This window comes from Anabrus simplex, chromosome 1, assembly GCF_040414725.1.
Source record: "Anabrus simplex isolate iqAnaSimp1 chromosome 1, ASM4041472v1, whole genome shotgun sequence".
NCBI classification, from domain to species: domain Eukaryota; kingdom Metazoa; phylum Arthropoda; class Insecta; order Orthoptera; family Tettigoniidae; genus Anabrus; species Anabrus simplex.
In genome coordinates, this window is record NC_090265.1 from 888,763,124 (window position 1) to 888,788,473 (window position 25,350).

General features: G+C 38.8%; 1 protein-coding gene across 1 annotated transcript in view; it reads left to right on the top strand.

Annotated features, from left to right (window-relative positions):
- Positions 1–25,350, top strand: part of LOC136857696 (vesicle-fusing ATPase 1) — a 241,275-nt gene that overhangs the window by 40,747 nt on the left and 175,178 nt on the right. The window contains exons 4-5 of the mRNA XM_067136554.2: positions 4,290–4,435; positions 23,117–23,255. Of these exons, the coding sequence (XP_066992655.2) occupies positions 4,290–4,435; positions 23,117–23,255 (285 nt within the window). The remainder of the gene's footprint in view (positions 1–4,289; positions 4,436–23,116; positions 23,256–25,350) is intronic.

Here is a 25,350-nt window from a genome sequence, read left to right on the forward strand (position 1 = left end):
GGTGGCATTTCTGACACTGACAGTCTGGAATCTGTCGTAACAAAAGAATACGTAGAGGATCGGTGAACAGGAATAAAAAGGGAGGAACTAGAGTGGGTATTTCTGCTGTGAAGAGGACAAATACTTGAGCTGGGAAGAAATGCATAGTGGTCTGCCTTCTGTGAGCAGTCGGTATATCTATTAATATGTGATACGTTAGTATTTTGTCATGTTTCAGCCATGAAATAGTCTGGTAGTATGGGGTGATGTATCATAACTCAGATTGTAAATAAATCTATGGCAACAGTTAAGCGCTCACTGAAGTTTAGAAGCCTGCTCCGTTGTTGCATCTACAAGAATGTCACCGTAGTCGAGGATTGGAGCTCTAGTGAGTGTAGGAGTTTGACGTTACATGTCAATATATTGCTGTTTAAGATAATGAAATATTGAAAATATTTTATCAGACTAATTTACAGTTTTGTTCATTGTCACTCCAAGATTTCTGCCAGTTTGGCTGAATGGAATAACTCTTCCATTCAGTATAACTGGAGGAATAGTTTTGTCTTGTGGTGTTGTCGACAATTTTTGAGGAATAACTTTAGGAATAGTTTTGTCTTTTAGTGTTGTCGACAATTTTTGAGAGCCAATAATTATTGCTCGAGTCTTGGAGGGGTTATGGAGGAGGGAATATTTCAGGGAGTAAGCATTAAGTTTCCGAAGGTCAGCATTGATATCTGTTATGGCTTGGGGCAAATCAGAGGTCTTACACGACAGTATATTTGTAAGTCATCCGCATAAAGATGGTAGCTACAATTCTTTAAATTAGAAGATAAGTCATTTATGTACAGAATAAAGAGTGAAGGGCCTAAAGCACTGCCCTGCAGGGTGCTTGCCTTTCTGGTTAGCCAGTGAGAGGTTTTATCAAGGGTTATAACCCATTGTGCGTGACATTTGAGATACAGTGAAAAGAATCAATAGTTCATTGGTCGAAGTAGTATGATTTCATCTTGTTTAATACAGTCTGGATGTTTATAGTTTCAAATGCTCTACTGAAATTGAGGAGAGCAAGTATTGTCACCAGTCTTTGGTCCATTGCGTGTCGTATGCCCTTAGTCACTTGAGGGGGATCTGTTGAAGTGCATAGAAATTGCAGCTAGAATAGAAATTAATCTGTAGTCAGGTGGTTGGAAGGGGTCGGATTTCTTAGGCACAAGGATAACATTGGCTTGTTTCCATAGTGAAGGAAAGGTTCAGTTCGTAATGCAGTAGTTAAAAATGTGGTTAATGATTGGTAAAACAGCACCAATAATATTATGTAAGAAAGTTACAGGGATATCATCCGCTCACCTGGCTTTTTATTGGATAGAACATTAGATGGTATTCTTTCTTCAGTAAAATATTAATTTATCAGGTGGTATGTCCACCACATGGAGTTGTTGCTGAGGTTTTCTTATGCCTAAGGAATGAAGCATGTTCCAAGCACTGTTAGTATTCATATTTGCAGTCATGTTTTGTATGGAAGTAAATTTTAGGTTTCTAATGAGTTGTTTAATTTGATTTCGCTATAGTTTTCAAAGTTGCTTCGGTCACGAGTTTGCTTAAAGCATCAACAAAGCTACAATTCTCGATAGCTCGATAGCTGTAGTCGCTTAAATGCGGCCAGTATCCAGTATTCGGGAGATAGTAGTTTCGAACCCCACTGTCGGCAGCCCTGAAAATGGTTTTCCGTGGTTTCCCATTTTCACACCAGGCAAATGCTGGGGCTGTACCTTAATTAAGGCCACGGCCGCTTCCTTCCCACTCCTAGCCCTTCCCTGTCCCATCGTCGCCATAAGACCTATCTGTGTCGGTGCGACGTAAAGCAACTAGCAAAAAAAAAGAAAAAAGTGCATTGCAGGGGGCCATCGTGTTTTTAATTTCACTATTTGACCAAGGACAAGATGGGTAAGTAACTTTTATCTATTGTTTCACCTCCATACATGGCATGAAGGCCCTTGGAGGAGTGGAAGGTAAAGGCTTCACCATTGTTAACCTCGGCACGTGATGGGGTAGAGTGGTTAGCTCTATGCCCGGCTGCCTTTGCCCCCAGGAATTAACCTGGTACTCATTTTTGGTATAGGCTGAGTGAACCTCAGGGCCATATGCACCTCTGGAAGTGGAAATCTCGTTTCTTAAATTTTATAACCTCCTGGCGGGGATTCGAACCCACGTCCTTCCGGGCAAACCGAGCACGCCTTTACCGCCTCGGCCAGGCAGCCCTTTTATCTATTGTTTAGGGGCATGTTTATCATACAGAGTGATCACAAGGGAGTTAAACTTGTCTACTACCGAGCAAGTTGGCTGTGCGGTTAGCAGTGCACAGCTGTGAGCTTGCATTCGGGAGATAGTGAGCCCAAACCCCACTGTCGGCAACCCTGAACATCGGTTTGTTTTTTTTTCTTTTTTTTTTTTTTTTTTGTGGTTTCCCATTTTCACACCAGGCAAATGCCAAATGCTGATGTGGCAGCACTATAAACAGTTGGTAGACGGAGATATTGCCTGTTTGAGGAGAATGCATGTGGTGAAATGCGACTGGGTGAGAGGGGTGGGTTGCCAGGGTCAGTGGAGTGAGCTCTGGATAGGCTGTGTAACTGGATGTTAATGAAATAGTATAGCAGAAATAGCAGGCAACTTACTTCAACATTCTAATAAATTCACCCACTGACCCCCTTTAACACACACACACATACACACAATACACTTATAGAAACACTTATGAATAACAAACAAATAAAATATTTAGTTGTATTGGTTTATACCAGTTGTCACTGTTATCATGCAGATTTTTCATGCCGTCCATATCCGTGACAGTAGAGATGGATCTTTTCGTCCCATTGGGAAGGTGGATCACAATGCGTCAGTCTTGGGTCCAGGCGTGCGATGGCTCTAATGTCCCATTCCAGATTTAATATAATCTTATGGATCTTAGTGAGGGACTTGATAATGAGTACCTACATGCCCTTCAGCAGCCGCTTCACCTTCCACACGGTATGTTCATGGTAGCGGGTATTGTGGGGCGATTGCCTGCGGTAACCACTTCAGCTGCTGAGCGCTGAGGCTGCCCTATCCTATGGCTTTATAAGCTATAAATTTCATTTTTGTTCAGTTTTGAAGTACAGTTGTAAGAAATAAATTGACAAGAGGGACCACCTTTTCAATAAATTATATATATATTGCTCTCCTTCATCAATGAACTCTTCTAGATTGTCGAGCTGCTGCCATGCTAACTTGCACAGCTCTTCTTTCAGCACGGCAAGTTCAGAGGAGATGGGCCTCTGAAGTCTCGGAAATCCTTGCTGAGCAAATCTAGGGACTCTTCCCTGGGGTTGGCAGAGCTGGTTAACAACTGAAGATCCCCTTCAAAGTCCTTCATCATTGCTTCAAATGAATTAATGCATTTGTTGACCTTCCGGATGGACGTAGCTGTTGATATGTATATCCAAACTCTAACCGCAGTTTTAAAAATAGCGGGTTAAATATGCTACCGGTTACGCAGCTTATGCGAGATGTAGATGGAGCACTCCTACGCGTACATTACAGTAGTTGCCATGTTTATAGAATGCAGCGTTGTGAGTGTCATGATCAATAATGTTTATCAATTATTGCGCTGAATTTTCCGAAATGGGCTGATTAACATGTGATACATTGTCATATTATTGTTGTTGTAATGTCATAACATTTCATTTATACAAGGTTTTAAATAGACTAACATTAAATTTTATCTGAAATATGTAGTGTTTCACTTTTTTTTTCCAGTGGTTGTACATGTGACCACTGCAATTCCTGAAAAAACCTGTAACATGGATTTCTGTGTTCCCATTTACATCCTCCTCCATCTAACCAGATTTGATGATTTTTCCACAGTTGAAGTCTCTAAACATAGTGTTGTTTTCTTGCTCTTAGAGATACCTAAGTTGGGCATCAGCTGCTGTCAGGTGTAGAGAAGTGCTCAGTCTTATCTAAGATAACCATTTCTTTTTTCCGTTCTGTCATTTTGCCTGTCTCCCTCTTCCTATTACCTGATGTCAACATTTACTTGACAATCAACAAAATTTCAGAAACATTTAATGACAATGATACTATTCCCATGTATTGAATATACTCATGATTTTATTCATAATGGTAGTTTTCCTCAGACTGCAATGTCTTACTGTTCAAGTATCCAGAACTTGAGTGTGCAGAATAGTTAATAAAACTGCATTTGGTGGATGTTGTACTGTTTTGTTTTTGATGATATGAAATTCAGTTGTGTGGAATGTTTTCTTGTACAGCACTACCCTCGAACCGTACAACACTGACCAGATGGCACGTGAATTCATTCTACAGTTTTCTGGTCAGGCTTTCACTGTGGGCCAGCAGTTAGCGTTCAGCTTCCTCGATAAAAAGCTTCTTGGGCTTGTTGTCAAGAGCTTGGAAGGTATGTGTTCACTGGTTTTGAATAGTTGATGTTCTTGATGATATGACTGCAGTTATTTGTTGTGATTCCACATTTTTGTATTTTATGTTATTTTATAATCAAAAACTTAAATATAATTATTGACTGACCTTCTCAGCCTATCAGACAGGTATTTTACTATAATGAAAATTGGATGCTAATAAGTTCATTTAGTAGAAGTGTTAGCAAAGTGAAGAAATAAAGGCTAGGCTGACTAGCTCAGACGATAGAGCCCTAACCTTCTGGGCCCTAATTGATGGGTCTGAGCCTTGCCCAGTATGGTGGTGGTTGAAGGTGCTCAGATACATCACCCTTGTGCCGTGGATATAGTGGTACATAAAAGAACTCCACCAAGACAAAATTCCATCACCTCTGCATCTGCCGGATTTCTGAAATGTGCAAATTCACATTGGTAATAATTTCCAAAATGAATGGCAGCAGTGAAGAAGATTTTCAAATAGATTCTGTGGAAGTCCTATACTACGGAGTGTGATTTAGAGTTGGTGTGACTAATATAAGGTTAAAAATTGCAGCTTGCAGTTAGTTTTGTGGAATTATGCATTTAATGTTACATTATTCATAATTCTCTTCTGTTTGTACAGTTACAATTTGAACATCTAAGACTATTTGTTAACTATAACATGACTGCAGTTGCACACATTTTCAGGATACTAGTAGCTAGCATTGGCAGATTTCCAGATGGCAAGTAAGGAAATCTTCGATGTTTTCTTTTTTGCCATACAGAACTGAAACAAAACACTGGAGCCATTTAATGAATGAAAGAAGAGATCAAGGCTTTATTGAATAATAACAGTGTAAAATGTTTATTCCTAAGTAATAATTAGATAATAGTTGAAACTTTACTGTTAATATTAATAAAATAATAGTAATCATAAATGATCATAAAGAAACTTACTCTATAACTTAATAAAATAAATGAAATAAAATGAATTAATAAAATTAATAACAATAATTAATCAATGTCCATGGTATGGGCGCCAGAGTTCACCAGAATGGATCCCTCGAAATTAGATAGAGCATCTTTATCTCCCAGGGCGTGTACATAATGCTGCGTACTGGTACCCTTACCTAACCTTCTGAAAACTGCTAAATAGGTAGGAACTGCACCTAGGTTCATCAATAACTCCACTGATTCTAAAATAACTATATTGTTAATAAAATTTGTGCATGAGCACCTCATCAACACACCAAAATATACACATAATACACACATAAAATATTACTGGAAGACTCCGTATTTACAACAACAACAACGAAAACAGTGGGAAAACAAAAGCGAGAACTAAGCCACCATTTGTTGTAGTTAGTCCGTTGAACAACATATATATATGTAGATAAGTTCCCTTCACTGTCTCTGTATCAACACTTATATCACGCAGATATTGTACCGCATAATACTGTGTTCACTGACTCTAACACTTGTTTTAAAGATATATTCACTTGAGCAACATACATTTGTCGTTCTTGAACATAAATTATGAAAAGTCTGAGATAGCTTTCACCAACATATAATACCAGGCTGCTACAAAGTGATACAATACCCAGTGCGTAAGCACTCCACAGTTGTAGGTCAGTCGCATTCCACAAACATAATAAGACGATGTTCCACAAACATTTAAAGTCCAGTCCAGTATATTGCAGCAGTGTCACTCCAGTACCGTATATCCAGTTGTAAGTGTACCAGCACTACTTCATTCCCGTACAGTTTGTTAGCACTCTCGCCATATGATCAACCTTTATAGACCTCAGCCTGACTCTTCCCTTACATGATACATCAAGATTGATCCTGGCCATCCAATCATGAGTAGATCCACAAGTCAAGACCACGCCCTGAACTTCCTCCTGGCCCCAAGACAATAACACCATCAGCGGACTCTAGGGTGTTCCACATGAGTCATCGGAACTTTTCAACTACAATAACAAGTCCATCTTGTCAGACTGGGATATACACATGACTTATCCAAATTTCCTGAGCTATTATAGCAATGATTTTTCCAGCTGTTGTAGAAAACAAATTACTCATGCCACATATGGAGACCTCCCAGCTTATAAATATTAATGACAAAATATACAACTGAAATGATGATGATGATGATAATATATCGAATACTGACAATATCTCTCACTTCTAAGTACAGTGCGAGTGTGTTATATATGTACTATCACATAGTATAAACTTATTTTTCACAAGTACTAGTACTTTTCATTTGAGCATGCCATGTTTAATAGTTTCTTGTTCAACAAAACAGTTTTGAAAATTTCGTTACATTTCTTGGTGTACTTGAAATGCACAAACAATTCAGTTTTTATTAACTCTATGCAACTGTTTTCTTTCATTCCTCTATTTTTATTTTATCATCATTATATAAAACATTCTTTCTTTCAGTTTATTCAGAAACTTGTCCATTATCACGCAAGATATCCGCATGCGGCAAATGCAGCTAAGGCTTGCAGCATACACTATGGAACTTTCACTGATAACTTCTTACTTGCGTCTACTCGCAAAACAGTCAAAGAACATCGCGGAGGAGAGTGACACTAGTACACTAGAGTAGATGCTGCTCTCAACGGATGCGAGATAAAAAAAAGCATAACCTTTGTGCTCTTTGAACAAGACTACTTTTTAATAACAATACCCTGGTCTAAAGTGCAAGATTTTAAAACAGAGCATTTGGTTTTTTTTTTTTTGTAAAACAGAACATTCAGCATACAATACTTTTGTTGTTGTTGTTGTTGTTGTTACCATATTGCACAAAAACAAAACTCTGGAGCCATTTCATGAAAGAAAAAGATATCAGTGATATATATTGAATGATAATTAATTATATATGAGTGCAGGATATTTATTACTAACTAATAATTAGAACAAAACGAGAGAAAAATTGCTCTAGATCCTTAACCCGATGAGTGCTACGCCCGCCTGTAGACGGGCTGACACGGCCGGTCCACCACTGCTATGCCCATCTGCAGACAGTGCGCAAGAATTTTAATTTTTTTTAGTTTCCCGGTTCACTTTCGAGTGCGAATTTGATCCCTAACTTATTCTGCCATCTGTTGGGCATTACGTAGAACTAATTGATCAGAGATTATAGCTTCGGGAAGTAACTTGCAGAGCTTTTTGTATACGTCTGTGGAGTTCATCTGTGATGTAAAGGAACATGGCGGAACAACAATCTATTTGCTCTTGCAGCGATGTTATTTCGGTTCACAGAATCTTTCAGTTACTAACCAAAATAGAAAGTGATGATGGAGATGATCATTTTAATGAATTGTTAAGCGATTTTGAAAGTGAGAGTGATAGACAGAGTGCCGAAAATATTGTATGAGAGAGAGAAACGGAGCCTCCATCGAAACGAAAGAAGAAAAACTCAGTGGGTACAAAAGCTTTTTTATCACTGTTTTCGTGGCGGCCGGATTACTTTCCTTCACCAGAGTTTCAAATAACTGTGACAGGCTCTGAGGGCCAAGTAGTGTTTGATGACAACCCGAAAATCATTGACGTTTTAGAAACTTTTGTGCCAGTGGAGTTGGTGCAGATTGTTCAACAAATCGGCATCACAAAAACCAGTAGAAAATATTTAACTATCACCACATTCCAGGATTGGAAAGTATTTTAAAATATCAACTTACATACTTCTAAGAAGTTACATGTATTAGTTGCCTACAGATTTTAGGAAATGATAATATTTTGGGCTCTTTACTTTGTATAAAGATGATACAAGCATGGGCACACAAGTGTAATTTTGTTTTCTCTCAAAATAATATTGAACATAAGTGTAGGATTTCCAATTTGCATTTAGATTTACAATCAACCAACTTTTATAAACATTTTAAGCTAATCACCCCACTGATAAGTTAAAAATTGAGGCTTCTACAAACAAATTTACATACAAATTAAACTCAGCACTGAGGTACCAAACAGTCAACTGATAACTCAGCACTTAATAGGTTAAAACTGGTAGTAGTGGCCTTCAAGTGTGAACTGGCATGTTGTAGACCATATTCCTGCAGCAGATCAACTCCTGGTCTGTTTCCAGTAATTTCTTTCTGGAATAATGTTAATTACTGGTATACCAGGTGTATGCATAAGTCTTTTCCGCTTTCACTAAGAGATGGGCTCCAGCAAACAGTACGCAGCGCATGAATTTGACACATCAGTTTGTTCATCTGACATTAATCTGCTAACGCACACAAGTTGAGTCCGCCAAACACTAGAGTCTGTATTATATCATTCGGTGATCATGTTGACATTTGTGCCTACATACTTAGGAAGTGCCTGTTAACAACAGAGAAGAAAAGTGAGGGAAGAAAAACAACCAAAAATCCTGTAAGTGTGGGAAAATTGAGAAGATCAATACCCGGAATTTTAACCTCAAAAAGGTTAGTTGCATGTTGGAACTACATGCCGGTGTGTTGAACAGCGAAACCGCTAGATCGTAACGCTGCCAACGCAGGCTGCAGAGAAGACAAATTCTCATCTCTTGTTGCAAGTGCGACAAGACTTTCTAGCACAACATACAAGGGAATCTCCCATCTCATGTAACAGATGCGGTTAGACATTCCAGAACACACAGAGGAGGAACTCCCATCTCATGCCAAGAGTGCAACAAGACATTCTATCACCGCACAGGGGTGAAGCATTCACTTTATGCGACAAGACATTTAACACCACACAGAAGAGAAACTCCCATCTCATGCTACAAATGCGACAAGACTTTCTATTAAGCAGAGACTTGGGAAGTGCACAGAAAGAAATCAGTTGCCTTCAGGATCGGGAGAACATCGTAGAAGAAAGAATAATACGAGACAGTCTGGCAAGTACCGAAATTCATAGAAGCCGACTACTATAAGCATACAGCAAATCGTTTTAAAATTTTTGGGAATTCCTAAGAAGATTTTTCAGCTGATTATGTGGGAGGGAGCCCTAATGAACAGAGATTTTGTTTCTCACAAGATGGCGGACGAAGCTGAACAACGGTTTAAAAGTGCTCTGAAAAGCGTTGAAGACATAGCGGACGCAGGAGGATATATGAAAAAGGAAACGAAGGAACAGCTGCAGGCAGCTATGAAGATCATTCGTGAGTACTTTCAAAAACTAAACATGCCTTTGAAGATAAGAATAATGTTCAAGAAATAAATGTCGAAGAGGTTATGAATGTAACAAATGCAGGTCAGGAGACAAATGATAGTTTCGTAGTGCGACAACTCGTGACATCTCCCGACCTCACCTATGAACTTCCAAGTAGCAAGCTGGCAATGGAATGGTCTCCGTCAACTGGCAGCAATAGTTTCACAGCAAAACCACTAGTGACATCTCTCGGCTACAGCAACGACGACATCTCCAAGATACAAAGAGATCAGCAGGCAACTAGTAGTCATGAACAAAGACTGACTAAGGGAAATAACGAATTGGTGACACTTAATGGTCAGTCACCTGACCTGGCTAGAGATACAAAACACCAAACACGAACGGAAGAAGATATAGAAAGAATAATAATAGAAAAGATGAACCAACAGATAAAATACATCGTTGAAAATCTGACATATAATATAAAGATGATGATAAAGGAGGAAATGAAAATAATGGTGACACAGACAGGAACCAGCTCAAACACGTGGCATAACAAAGACAAAGGTAACAAGACAAGAGCGCAGGGGCCAGCAAGAACGACCCAACGACGCCGAAATAAATATAATAGAAGAGGAAGAGTGGAAACGAGCAACAAGGCAACCTAGAACACCAGTAAATGATAAGAGTAAACTACAGCACCAGGATAGGGAAATGGACAACAGCGGTGAGAGGCAGAAACAGACAACGGGAAAACGAGACAGGAAAAGAAGTGAACGGAAGAAAAATGGGAATGAGACAAGGGGAAAGTAAAATAAAGGCAGCAGAACGATACGCCTGGTTATACGTGGGAAAACTGGACAAAGATATGACGGAGGAAGCTATCATAGAATACTTGAAGGAAAACGGAGTAAAAGGGAAAATATACTGCAACCTGGTGAATGACAAAATAGGAAGCAGAGCCTTCAAAATAGGCATTCCAATGCAAGACCTAGAAACAGTCTATGATGGAAACTTCTGGCCAGAAGATGTAATATGTCGGCCCTTTCGGCAACCCTGGAAGTTCAGAGGCCCGGCAACCAGGGACTAATATAATAACATGGAACGTAGAAGGCGTGAGGGGAGTCTTGAGCCTGCTTCCGAGAAATATCATGGCTGATTATGACATTGGAGTACTCACAGAGACAGTGGTAAAAGAGGACACAGAACTGAACATCCCAGAATTCTACAATTTTCATGCCTATGTGATAGTGTGTGAGAAGAGGAAGACCAGCGGGCGGTGTGCTATGCATCATCAAACCATAACTGGCCCCCTTCAAACTACTATTAAGAGAAGAAAACATGCTGGTTGTCAGGACAAGAATTGGAGTTATAGTAGCAGTCTACTTTAATCCAGATCACACCGCGACAGACATAATAGATAAACTAGGGATGGCCTTGGATCATAGTAGAAGTATGGATAAGATAATCATTGCGGGAGATCTGAATTGCGCAATAAATAGGCAAGATAGAAAATGCAAAGTAGTAATGGAATATCTAACAAATGAAGGCTTTACAATACACAACAGACAGGAGGACTGGACATACATAGGGGCATAACGGAGCTAGCACAATAGACCTAATAATCACAAAGGGCTTTAGATCAAAACCCCTTGCCACCACAGTGAAAAAAGAAGCAGCAGTCATCCGTAAACACATTCCAGTACAATTAAATATAGAAAACGGTAGAAGTAGCAAATTAGAAGAAAGACGAAATATAACATTTGGCAAGACCCTGGACATGGAAAAAATTAAGGGGAAAATGAAAGAAAAAGATAAGGTTGAAAGAGCAATAAGAGCAGGAAATATTGATGAGGCCGCTACATGGCTGAAATCAACTATAATAAGTGGGGCCACCACACAAGATTCAAATAGGAAGGCGAGGCCATGGTTCAACAGAGAATATTATGAACAAAGAAAATTAACACTGAAAACACTACATAAAACTAGAGGACAAATGGCAAGCGCAACCACCGAAGAATACCAACGAGAACGAAAGAAATACAAGGACTTAATAAAACAGAGGAAAAAGCAACACCTGGAAAAAGAACATAAGAAAATGGTAGAGGAGGCAGAAGAAGACCCCTACCGAGCTCTGAGGTCAAAAGGGCAGAAAATACAGCCCAACATACCTATGGAAACATGGATAGATCATATAAGAATAGTAATTTGCTCAAAAGAAACAGGACCCATGATTAAGACACCTGTGACTCCACAAGCTGATGAGATCTTCACCACGGATGAAATTGCGAAAGCGATACAGAAAATGAGAAATAACAGAGTACCAGGAGTAGATGAAATAAGAAGTGAACACTTAAAGCAGACAGCACAAGAATACTTACCGATATGGACCTCCCTTCTAAATAAATGTTTAGAATTAGGAAGTATACCAGACGAATGGAGAAAGTCAACAATCAAGCTATTGTACAAGGGCAAAGGAGACACAGAGAACCCAAATGCGTATAGAGGAATAGCATTGGAATCTACATTACTGAAACTCCTAACAGGAATCCTCGTCAAAAGGCTGGCAGAGAAGCTAGAACCCCTTCTACCAGAGGAACAGTTTGGTTTTAGAAAGGGAAGGTCCACGACTCTGGCAGTAGAAAACCTGTTGGAACAAATAAAACAGACGATAGAAAGACCAAAAGGAAAACTATATGTGGTTTTTGTTGATTACTCAAAAGCCATAACGGCAACAGAAAGGTATTAATAGATAAACTGGAGGAACTAATTGGAAGAACGAGCACAACGACCCTGATATCGAATATACTGGCAGAAAACTACATACAGATAGATGATGGAATAGGCATATCTGACTGGCTGTCGCAGACGAACGGTGTCCTCCAAGGCGACCCACTCAGCCCTATCCTGTTTAATGTTCTCACGAACGATGTCACCAAAGGAATGGCAGGAACAAGCACATACGTATACGCTGATGACATGGCCATCGCAGCGACAGACATAGATAAACTGCAAGTATCGCTAAACACACTATGTGAATGGGCAGAGAGAAACGACATCCAGATAAACGAAGAGAAGACGGAATTGGTAGTATTTAGGAAAGGAGGAAGACTCACTGAAGCAGAGAACATCAAATGCAATGGCAAACTACTCAAGAGGGCTAACAATTTTAAATATCTAGGTATCACAATTCAAACAATGGGAATGAGTTTCAGTTTACATATAAGATCTAGAGCAGTGGCGGCCACTAGGGCTATGAATGAAATCAGGAACATCACACAACTATCGATCAGCACAGCTATGGACTTGTTTAGGTTAAAGATACTACCTGTTCTGACGTATGGCCTAGAATTAGTGGCAGAAAACCTCACGTACAAACAGCTGGAAGAATTGGAGCGAGTAAAGGATAGATACCTGAAGAGAATTTTAGGAGTCCCGCAGAATGCAAGATCAAGGCTAGTGTATGAGCTTACCAGGGAGACCTTCTTAATAGAGGATCTGAGATGCGAGCTCATACTTCAAGCTAGTACCAGCTTCAAACAGCTTATACAAGATATGCATGAAAAGAAAAACAACATACCAGAGGACTTCTATGCAACATCTGCTATGCAAGACAGGACCTGGATGGAAGCTAATCATGATATGCGACACGTGACGACGAGATTGGCGATCCATGGTTTCCACCACAAGGTGTGCTGCAACAAATTATTTCACAAACCAAATTATGAATGTGTGTGTGTGAGTTGTGCTTGGAATTCTGTGATAGATACCATATTGTAAAATGCAGGAATAGACAGAAATCCATCGTAGCTTATAGCAAAGAAAAGTAATGTATATGTAATGTAAATGTAATGTAATGGTATTCTGCACAGCATGTGCGCATTTTTCAATAATAAATTTGTGCCTGAAAAATAACTTTTGCGACACATGTTGCTTTTCTTATGTAATCAAAAGGAGAAGGCTGTGGGAAGTCATAGTTTGCTGGTAGAAACATATGGTAAACACGCTCAACGAACTAGCATCAAAGTACAGTACGAAGAAAATTACTGTATATAGAACATGTGAGACATGGTTTCAACAATTTAAGACCATGCTTTGTGTCTGGTGGGACCAGAGCGGTATTGTGTATTATGAACTCTTGAATCCTCGTGAAACCGTTAATGCACAACGGTATCACCAACAAATGATTGATTTAAATCATGCCATCGATCAAAAGACGACTGGAATGGGCCAGAAGACATGGCAAAGTGATGTTACATGACAATGTGCCGTCTCGCACAGCAGTGAAAGACACCTTGAAATGGCTTGGATGGGACATCATTCCGCACCCGCCGTACTACCCCGACCTGGTGCCATCTGACAGTCACCTCTTCACATCAATGGGGCAAGCACTCGCAGAACAGCAATTCAGCAATTTGGAGGAAGTTAGAAAATGGCGGGAAATGTTGCAAAAGACAAGCAGTTTTTCTGGCATGGTATTCATAAGTTACCTGAAACATGGGCGAAGTGTGTAGAAGCAGATGGCCAATATTTTGAATTAAAAAAAAAAAAACGAATTTCCCTTGACAATTTCATCTTTTCTTTACCATAAAAGCCAGTAAAAACTTATGCATACACCTCATATGTAGCACATGCTAACATCAAAGTACAATACAAAGAAAATTACTACGATCATGCTGTCGGCTACTAGTATCTGTTCTATTTCCAGCATAACGAGTTTGATCCCAGCTGGTATTGGTGGGTTTTAGGGTGTTATTGGCTTTCTATAGATTAAAGAATTTTTGTGGGCTTAAAATCAAACACCTTGGTATCTCCTAAAATGTACAGCAGTATATGAGGTATTGAAGAAATAACATTGTACGTATTAGTAAGTTAATCTTGGTATTTGAATCTTGTATGCAAGATTGGCATCTCAAAAATTACTTCAGACTAATGAATGTTGTAGCACTGACTGGCAAAAAGGTTGATCACTCAGTAAAGAATGAATCGGAAACAAGCACCACCATACACCATACTGTTTAGAGAGGTTCTGTGAGGTAAGAGACTTGTATTAAACAGTTTAGTGGTAAAAGTTAGATGAGATATCATAAATATCACTCCACGAGCATCTTTTCAATCCTTAATGCTAGATGTGATTTTATTTTACCCACAGGTAATAAAACCTTTTAAGTTTTAAATGTTTTTGCGATCCCGGAGCTAAAGCTATTGATGGCTTATCAATGTATCGTAAAATTTAACTCTCGAGTAACAAAATTTCTGTAGTTTTTCTTTCACATTCATTGAGAAAAGATGCTTCTTAACCAAGATGATGATAATTGAGGATAGACAAAGCATTTATTATGCTGCTATTGTGATTGGTGCATCATTTGGAAGTGCCCAGCATTTTCTTATATGATTCTGTGAACTCGTTACCTATCAGAGAAAACATGGATCAGGCCGTTGGGGGTCTATAACTGCCAGGGATGGCAGGTTTTTGGTCCTTCATGTTTTGCGAGATCACCACACTACTGCTGTCCAGGCCAGAAATCCTCAAGGAGGCAGTAACAAACGTTGCTGTAAGTGAGAAGATTGTAAGGCAAAGACTTCTGGAAGCCATTTTGAGACTCCTCGATATCCTGCTTGCTCTCCAGCACTGAGCAGGTTGATTGGAATTTGTGTGTCAGTACCAAAACAGGGCTGTGGACCAATGGTCAATGGTGTTCTAGATGAGTCTGTTTTGTCTCTGCTCATCTGATCATAGAAAGACAGTATGGAGAAGGAATGGAGAACAATATGATGTATCCACAAAGACGCACACAAAATGCTGTCAGTTGCGTATACTAGTTTATTTACAAATTATTACACAAATTCTATTTACATCCTCTACGCACACACACTAATGAGCTGACATCATGAAACAAAAAATTACTATGAAAGAATAATAAGAGACTTCAGCAAATGCATGTCAACTACGAACCCAACAAAACCAATTCAAATACTTGACTTCAACCACATGGCTAATACGACTTCCACACAAGTCTCATCAAAACAACTCCACTCTCACAAGACTGCCTCCTTATATCCGTTGCCTGGCCAAGCTTCTAGAAGGATATGACATAACATGTTCTCGCAAATTTGAGATTTTCCAATAGCCTAATTATAATGTAAAGAAGTTGCTACATCTAGTGCCAAAGATACGTTATTCTGGGTATTACAGTGTGTTGCACAATGTTACATTGGATTATACATCATATATACCAGGTAATAATAAATTATATACTATTAATTATGTGTTCTTACATGAAATAAACTCGTGTTAATATATATATATATACACACACAGCAGATGTTTCATGACATAATCTCACAAATACGATCATGATTTGTACCAAATAAAGTCCGGACATAACTACGTAAATAATCTGTATAGATATAAAAATAAGAGTTTTGTCTGTACATTGCTCAGAATTTGAAAAGAATGGTATTTCTGTATTGGTCATGTCCATAGTAGTAAGCAAATGCACTTTTTACTTTTCCGTAATTTCTGTCTGTCTGCATGTATGTACACGCATCACGAGAAAACGGCTGAAGAGAATTTAATTAAAATCAGTATATGAAGTGAGGATGAGCCACTACAATCTAGGCTATAAATAATTTTACTCACACTGAGTGAAATGGTAGTTTAGGGGAAGGCCTAAAATTCAATTCTCAAATATATATATTATTAGTGGTCCTATCGATAAATACTACATAAGTTATGTAGAATTAAATTTCCGATCATCTGTGTCATGCATTGTTACCGTACCGGCTTTGATAACACAATTATTCATGAATTTGTATTTTTGTTGCTAGGTCCATGTCAACGCCAAGCCACTGGAAAATGGGTTAACAGAATTTAATAAAACTCGTTATATAGAGTCTGGGGATAAGAAACTACAGTCTGTTATAAATCATTTTATTTGTCCTGTATCAAATTGTAGTTTAGGGGAAGGCGCCTAAAATTTAATTTTTTAAATACAAATGTTATTGGTCCTATCGAAAAGTACTACATAACAAAAGTTATAGAGAATACAATTTCGGACCATTTATATTTTATTCAATTTTACCATACCGACTATGATAAGAGTGGTATTTCAGAGTCGGAAGAAAACTAAATGTGAAGGCCTACAATATTGAAAGCGCATAACATTGATCAACAATAACATTACATTGACCGTTGTTTGTGGTGATGTTCTTTGTCTCTTATGCTGCCGCTCAACTCCGATAGAAGGGATTACTGCTGCGTACCGAGTATAACAACCTGACTGAATATTGGCGGAAAATAGCTGGGCGTTAGAGAAATTTCTTCTTTAGCATGTCATTCCTTTGGTTCATACATTTTCTGATACCGTACTGCTGGTACTTAACTAACTGGTTCTTCATAGTATTCCAGCTATTCGATCCCTACTCTGACGTGCTGTTTTGAATGAGCAGTGTGCACTCTTAAGGCAGCACCTCATGTAGTAGTAGTAGTAGTAGTAGTATGACCTGGTTTAGAATATCAGTTTAAGCATATTCCAAATTATAGTACCACAATTCACTAAATAACTCAAAATTCAACCCTGAAAAGAGCTGTTTCTTAAAAAGAGCTTCTTCCTCCTCACTTTTATTAAATTCTACATTCATTTTATTCAAAATTAGCAGTGAAGAGGGGGTTTCTCTTCTGGCTTGGAGGAAAAAATTGCCTCCAAGTCGGATAGATTTTTCCGCCGCCAGTGTAGTGAATTGAGATTTTCTGACTCATCGGGTACTCCTAGGAAAGAGATTAGTAAAAGGGTATAGTTTTTGCCCTGGGACTCACTCTCACTACTATTCAACCCCCCTCCCCCTCTGAAAAGACTAAGAGTGTTCACGGATCACGGCTGTCTGCAACCTGGTCATTCCAGCTCTGGAACTTTGGACTGTTAGATTGGCAGCGTAGTACTGTTAGTTAAAAGTGAGAAAATGTGTTGTTTTTCATTTGATCAAGGATTTCATGTGAAATCATTGCTTTTACTCGCGCCATTCCTACTAACATCATTGTAATGACCCATGTTCATTTTAGTTGGGAAAACCACTAAGACAGTCTTTCGGAGGATGTAAAAAGGCAGGTGGAGTTTGAGTGTCTGCCATTATAATGCAATTCTCCAACCTGATTGTGACTGATGGTAGGCAAGCAGGCCTACAATTACAATGAAAATTCCCTAACGCAGTCTTCATATAAGAAAGGATGTTTGGTGATTTCTCTGCAATTTAATACTGTCTTGCTCACAACGTGTACTCTACCTAACTTACAACTCTGTATACAATGTAGAATTCCGTAGCGAAGTACGGGTACATCAACTAGTATTAATACTAAATAGATGTAAAGGCTTCATAGCCATACCTCACGAAGATCGGAGCGTCTGAAGAAGTACTGGGAGGACCGCAAAGCCCGAACAATCCCTTCAAAGAGACCTGAACGACGGACTGACTAAAGTGATCCTATGTGGTCATAAAATAAGAAGAAGAAGAAGAAATGCTAAGCTGAAACACTATAATTCCATAGTTAAACCAGAGGCAACGTATGGTAGTGAAACTTTCAAATTAAATATAAAATCTACAACAGACAAATTACAGTAAACTGATAGAAGAATTCTTAGAACAATTATTAATAAAAAACACCAAGTTGATGGACAGTGGAGATTGTAGCCAAACAACATTGTCCATCGTGAATGTGAATCAATATTATCTACAATGCGTAAAAGAAGAATTTGATTTTTCTGTCTCATATCAAGATTACCAGACACCAGGATATTGAAACAACTATTTGATAACTTTTTGAAAAACAAAATCAATAATAATTGGTTCAAAGAAGTTCAGGATGATTTGGAAGAATTGGGTATAACTCAGCAACAAATCAAAGACGGAAAAGAGAAGACGATTTTGAAGAACAAAAGCATAAGTCTCAAACTAAAAACAGTTGAATGGAAACAATATACTATATCGGACACACAAAGGGCTTCCAGGTCGGAGAGGATGAGAAAGTTCTGGCAGAAGAAAAAGAAGAAATTAACTCAAATGTATTGATTTAAGTGCTCCAATGTCGGCGTAAAATATGTAAATAAATAATAAGTGATGATCGTAATAATAATAATAATAATAATAATAATAATAATAATAATAATAATAATAATAATAATAATTTGAGCTTGATGTTGGCATTATTTACCCATGGGTTAGAGAATATTGTTTTCAAGTTATATTAGTCTATTACACTTGCGTCATATATTCACCATGCAATATCTCCAAGAGAATGCCGTTGGAAGGTGTTTTTAATATGATCTGCGGTGGACTTTGAGGTGTGAACAGAGCTTTTCCTCTTTAATGGAGATGCACTAAATGCACACTGACAGATTGAGGAGAGATTAGCAGAACATGAAATCCCCTTTGCTCCATTTGCCAGTGAAAACTTCAGACGGATGCACGACAGTGCCCGCCCCCATGTCGCTCATCGTGTGTCAGAATTTCTCTGATGTTGAGATACAAACCCTGATCTGACCAGCATGTACCCCTTGCTCAGTCCCATTGAGCACCTATAGAATATGTTAAGGCAGAAATGTCTCAACATTTCGACACACTGAATGGGGTGGGTCCAGCACTATTGGATGAGTCTACGCGCTTCCCCCAGGAAAGAATGCAGCGCCTTGGAGGTAGCACACCACAGTGCTTGGAGTCTGACATCATCACCAGGGGGGAAACACAAATTGCTAGTGTGAGGAAATGACAGCAAGAGAATGTTCAGTTGCAAGATTGTGAATTGACACTTTAATTCTGTTCAGTGAAAAATAAAAAAAATAAAAATAAATTGGGAGTTAATAAATATTGTAACAAGGAGATGAGAATAATATGCAGTCAGCGCAATATATTTTGTAATCAATTAAAAAAAGGGTTTCGGGTAAATAAATATAATACTTAAGAAAAATGAATTGATCCCCCCCCCACTTTTTTCCCCTAGTCATTGTAGTTCTGGAATGAGATTACAATTATCCCTCGGTAAGAAAATCTAAGGGCCTATATGAAAATGAATAGGCATTTCAGGTGTGTGTGCCCTAGAAATGATTCTTCACATAAAGTGAATGAAATTTTTTGGATTAGTATTTTGTCCTTCACTTTTCTAGGTACTTTTTGTTTTGATACTGAACAGATTTTTAAATGCATGTTCACTTACAGTACCGGTCAAAAGTTTAGGACCACATTAAAAAATCACGAAGTTCCATCTAGAACCTACAATTGTGCTACTAGACCTCTATATATTTTTCCCTGAGCTCTTGCATCTAATATGAAATACGTCGCCTGATTTTAGTGATTTACGCTAAGTTTCATGTAAGTTATATATTTTTAACTGTTGGAAGGTCACATCAGAAAGTCAACATTTTTGGAAATATTATGTACTGTATCCTCTAATTGGTTTCAAGTATCACCACCAAGATTCGTTTATAGACTTAGCGATAGTTGGGGGTCATTTTGGTATAAATATAAAAATTCCGAAAAAATCACAGGTCTCTGTGGGAGCTATCGGCGTCAGAAACGTGTTCTTGGATGTCATACACAGAGTGCAAATCAAATTATCAGGGCAGATAAGTTTGACACCGAAATTCGTCCTGACACCTTGGGCCATACATGACAAGGCAAAGAAAAATCAACAATTTTGGCCCTGGTTCAAAAAAAAAAAAACACACAAAAAAACCAGTGCCGCATATTTTCTGAATGTTTATATTTATACTAAAACGGCCCCCACCTATTCCTAAGTCTACAAAAAAATCTTGTTGGTGATACTTGCAACCAATCAGAGTATTCAGTAGATTATCTTACCAAAATTTTTTATTTTTGGTGTGACCTTCCAAGAGTTAAAAAATTCATAACATCTACAGTATATGGACTAACTTAATGAAATCAGGCGATGTATATCCTATTAGATGTGAGAGCTCAAAAGAAAATTACAGAGGTCTAGTGGCACAATTTTAGTTTCTAGATGACATTTCGTGATTTCTTTGTGTGGTCCTAAACTTTTGACCGGTACTGTATGGTCTGCAATTCTGCATGTTATCATGCAGCAAATGGACTGAGCAGCCAATCTGCATTTGCACATAAGTTAAAATTTGTTTCTTACTGTTGTAATAATTTTTTGTCAAGTGAATACTAATGGGGATTTTTTGTGATTCTTCCTCCTTCCAAAAATGTCTTATCAATTTCAGGTATTGAATATCAGTAGTGTAGATGACAGTTTATGCAAGTGTGATAAACAGATATAACTTGAAAACAATATTCTCTCACCCATAGGTAACTAATGCAAATATCGAGCTTGAATTATTATCATGATTATTATTTTACGATTATGGTTATTATTGTTATTACTTGTAATGTATAACTATGAAGTGTTTACATCCATTTAGTACAGGTAGACCTCGTTATACGCGATAGATATGTTCCGCGGAATTGCCGCGCATACCGAATTCGCGTAAATCGAGAGCCATTTTATATGTAAAATATAGGGTTAGGTTTCTGTTTACCCGCATATTAAGTTTAAAATAGCTGAGATTCTTACTATTTTCACACAAAAAATAGCCAGTATGTTTCTGAAACGCATCTTAATGCAAATTTTATATAAACTTATATTTTTAACACTGAAACACAATAATAAACTAAATTCTGCATACAAGCTCTTGGATTTAGCTTCAATAGCATCTCTATAGAGAGGCATGTGTTGGTTGGGGTTGGTTGTGATGCTCAGTCCAATCCATTATTTCCATCGCTTCCGAGCGTGGATTCAGTAAGTCCCAAAGCACGCTGAATATCAACAATACGCTCACCTTTCTCATAGCGATTCAACACTTTTAACTTTGTTTCTAACGAATACGACTTTGGTACACGTTTCTTTCCTTTTACCCGGCATTTTAAAATAGGGAACCTGTCAAGTGCAACTTCACAGCTCTACTGACCGAAACTGATGATTCACGTCTCGTCAAATACATCAGAACATGCACTAGCTCCGTTTAACCTTGGTGCGTGATGTAGTGTACGTTACAGAGTTCGGCACGCATGTCTGTACCCGCCTTAAGGCATTAGAGCTTCCATGTACTGTTAACAGGTGGCAGCACTAGACTTAAAACCAAAATCGTGTATAACAAATCCGCGCATAACAGGGTTTACTTCTAGTATTATTATTACATCATATGTACATATGATACGATCGCGTTGCTTGTGAGGTTATGTCATGAAATGTGCGCTGTATATAGACATTTATATCAGTTCAATTCATGTAAGAACAGGTATATAATTCGTTCTTACCTTTATACATAATTTAATCCATAATTGTGAAACACACTGTAACTTCCAGAATGGTAATAGGCACTAGAACGATGGAGAATATTCTGTACATTATAATCTATGTATTAGGCACTCTAGAATTTTCAAGAAGGTAGTTTTTTTTTTGTAATGTAGCTTTCTAGAAGCTTGGCCAGGTTCAGATATAAGGAGATGGTCTTGATGGTAATGAGTTATTGGTTAGGGAGTAACTGTTTAACAGGAGTTGCAGTTGTGAACACGTAACTGACATGCCGATGTAGGCAGTCGGTAGGCAGTTGTTTCAACTGTGTTTCAAGGTTGTAATATCCATATTGAAGTGTCAGGCAGTTGTTTTCTAAAATGGCAGCTTTGTGATGTGAGTGTTTGTTTGTGACTGCAGTGATTAAGGTTATGTGTGTGTTTAATTTGTAAATAGATATGAATAAAATAATTGTACCAACTGACAGCACCTCGTGTGCGTCTTTGTGGATACGTCAGTGTGTCTTTCATACAATAAAAACATTATATTATCCTTTGTACTTTATCCATGCCAGCGAAACAGGATTTTAGTTACAAAATTAGCAAACAATCTAATTTGCGAGTTTTACATCCATGATATAGATGTTGATTCCCAAAGGGAACCTGAAATATTTGTCCCGAATGAGTAAATTTATAATACCATTATAAATGGTCTGTTATTGGACATTATAAATTTTCCAGCCAACTCATTCCTGGTTGTCAGCATTTCGCCCCCATGTGCTAAGCTGGGCTCATCAGTTGGTACTTAGCACACCCACCAAGACACATGGCCAGTGCATACCGTGGAGGCCACTGCGTAGGCTACTTGGAGCCACCAGCAGTGCCAATGCATTATGAGAGACTTTGTCTCCTTACCAAAAATTGGTGCCTGCTTGGCCATCAGATGACATAATGTTGATTCCCATAGGGAATAGTGCAGTGGCACTGCTGGTGGCTCCAAGTAGCCTACGCAGTGGCCCCCATGATATGCACTGGCCATGCCCCTTGGTGGGTGTGCTAAGTACCAACTGATGAGTCCAGCTTAGCACACAGGGGCGAAACACTGGCAACCAGGAATGAGTTGGCTGGAAATTTTATAATGTCCAATAACCGACCATTTATATTGGTATTTCCTACATCCATATTAATTAATGCTATCAAGTATATTAATATTACTGTGATATGTTAGGGTTAAGGATGTGTTAACAGTAGTTTTGTGATATATCTTGCAGCGGCAGACCTCAGTGCGATCAAGGCAGGTCAAGAAGCCAAACCTATGAAGACAAAGATGGGGCGTTGTCTGGGTGATACAATGATACAGTTTGAGAAGGCAGAGAATTCTTCTCTCAATTTAGTTGGATCAGCTAAAGGGTGAGAATTTGAGGGATAATTTTTGTTTGCCTCTAGGTGTGTTTATGCATTTAAATCTTTCTCTTGTCCAATATTCGATTTTAACATCGAATAACTTTTATGATCATTAGCATGGATTCCAGTGTGAGGTCAGTAGCCTACTTTGTTTGAACATTAAGCTGTAAGCTGTGTACGTGATTGCAAAATAAAAATATTAAATTAAATTCTAAATATATTTACCGTATAATCTGGAATACCACCCGCCACCGAATAAGACCCGCTCCCTTATTTTGAAAGAACAAAATTTTTTTTTTTAAGTGAAGTTGAAATTATTTAGGCCTTCAGTGTTTACTAACACACATCAAATGATTAGAAAATACAAATAAAAGTAAACAAACATTTCCTGAATGATATCCAACGAGTTCAATCATGATCAGCATCGTCAGTACCAACTTCGGAACTTTCATCACCATCAACTTCCCACAATATGTCGTCGTCGCTGCCATCCATAGCATTAGAAATGCTACATTTCCTGAAGCTCTTCCTTATGAGGTCTCCCGGGATACAATACCATGCCGTCAAAATCTACGAACACAGCAGCTGAACTTCTGGGCGCTGAATGTGACCAGTGGGCGTCTGTGTGATTATCGGCCACCATCCATTTTGTATAGAGAGCTGTTTCAAGGCTGCTTTAAATGGACGGTTCACGCAGACATCCAGCGGCTGTAGCATAGTCATCCCGCCCAGAATGACTGCTAGGTCTGTTTTCCCATCCTTGATATGTTTCTTCACAGCATCTCTTGTGTGGCCACAGTAACTGTCGAACAAGCAAGCTCTTTTGTCCCAATAATGCACCAGGGCGACGTTGCCAGACACACTTTACCCAGTCTTCCACAAGTGAACTGTCCATCCAGCTGGAGTTCTGAGATCTGACGATAACACCAGCAGGTAGTTTTTTAGGAAGCGTATTTCGCTTGAGAACAATGTACGGCGGCAATTTGGTTCCGTCAGCGAGAATACACAACATTATTGTACACCGTTGTTTTTCATTACCACCTGTTCTAATGGTAACACTTCACACCCTTAACATTCACAGTCCTATCCACTGGCATTTCAAAGTAGACTGGCGTCTGATCTGGATTGCCAATTTGGGATAGCAAATATGCATTTTCCTTCCGTATGTGACACTGAAACGACAACTTCTCATCGTAGGCACTAGGAAGACTCTATAAAATTGAGGTACGCCTTTGTACGCTCAACCCATTTCTTTTATAAAAATTACAAACCCATCCTCGGTTTGTCTTAAACCCTTCCGTCGAAAGTTCCTTTGCGATCTCTAATGCCTTTAGCTGACACATTTTGGTTGACACACCATATCCCAATTCCCACCTTTCTGTCACATATTTATAAAGTTTGTTTTCTTTTTTTTTTCAATTTCTGGAAACTGTACATTCAGTCCACGAATAGCTCTATGACCACCACTACATGTTAATAGCACATTTTTCTTCTTTCTCCAATCGCGAATACACGACTTGTCAATATCGTATTTCCTACCGGCAGCACGATTTCCAATAATTTCGGCTTCCCGAACTACTTTCAGTTTCTCACTCATAGTAAAAGATTGCAAACGCTTTGTGGAATTCATGTTAATACTCCGAGAACGTGCATGAGACTGACACCAAGCGCGGAAGTAATAATTTCGTGTGGCTATTGCAAGCCGATTGCAGCCCTTGTTAGGCAGACCCTCCGATGAGGGTGGGCGGCATCTGCCATGTATAGGTAACTGCGTGTTAGTGTGGTGAAGGATAGTGTTATGTGTGGTGTGTGAGTTGCAGGGATGTTGGGGACATCGCAAACACCCAGCCCCCGGGCCATTGGAATTAACCAATTAAGGTTAAAATCCCCGACCCGGCCGGGAATCGAACCCGGGACCCTCAGAACCGAAGGCCAGTACGCTGACCATTCAGCCAACGAGTTGGACAGCGCGGAAGTAGCGTATACTGAGAGCGGAGAGAGCATTGTTGCCAAGCTGCACCGGCGGTGATGCCCGATTTACGCGCATTCAGAAAGATAAATTTCCCAAAATTTTAAATAAGACCCACACCCAATTTTGGAA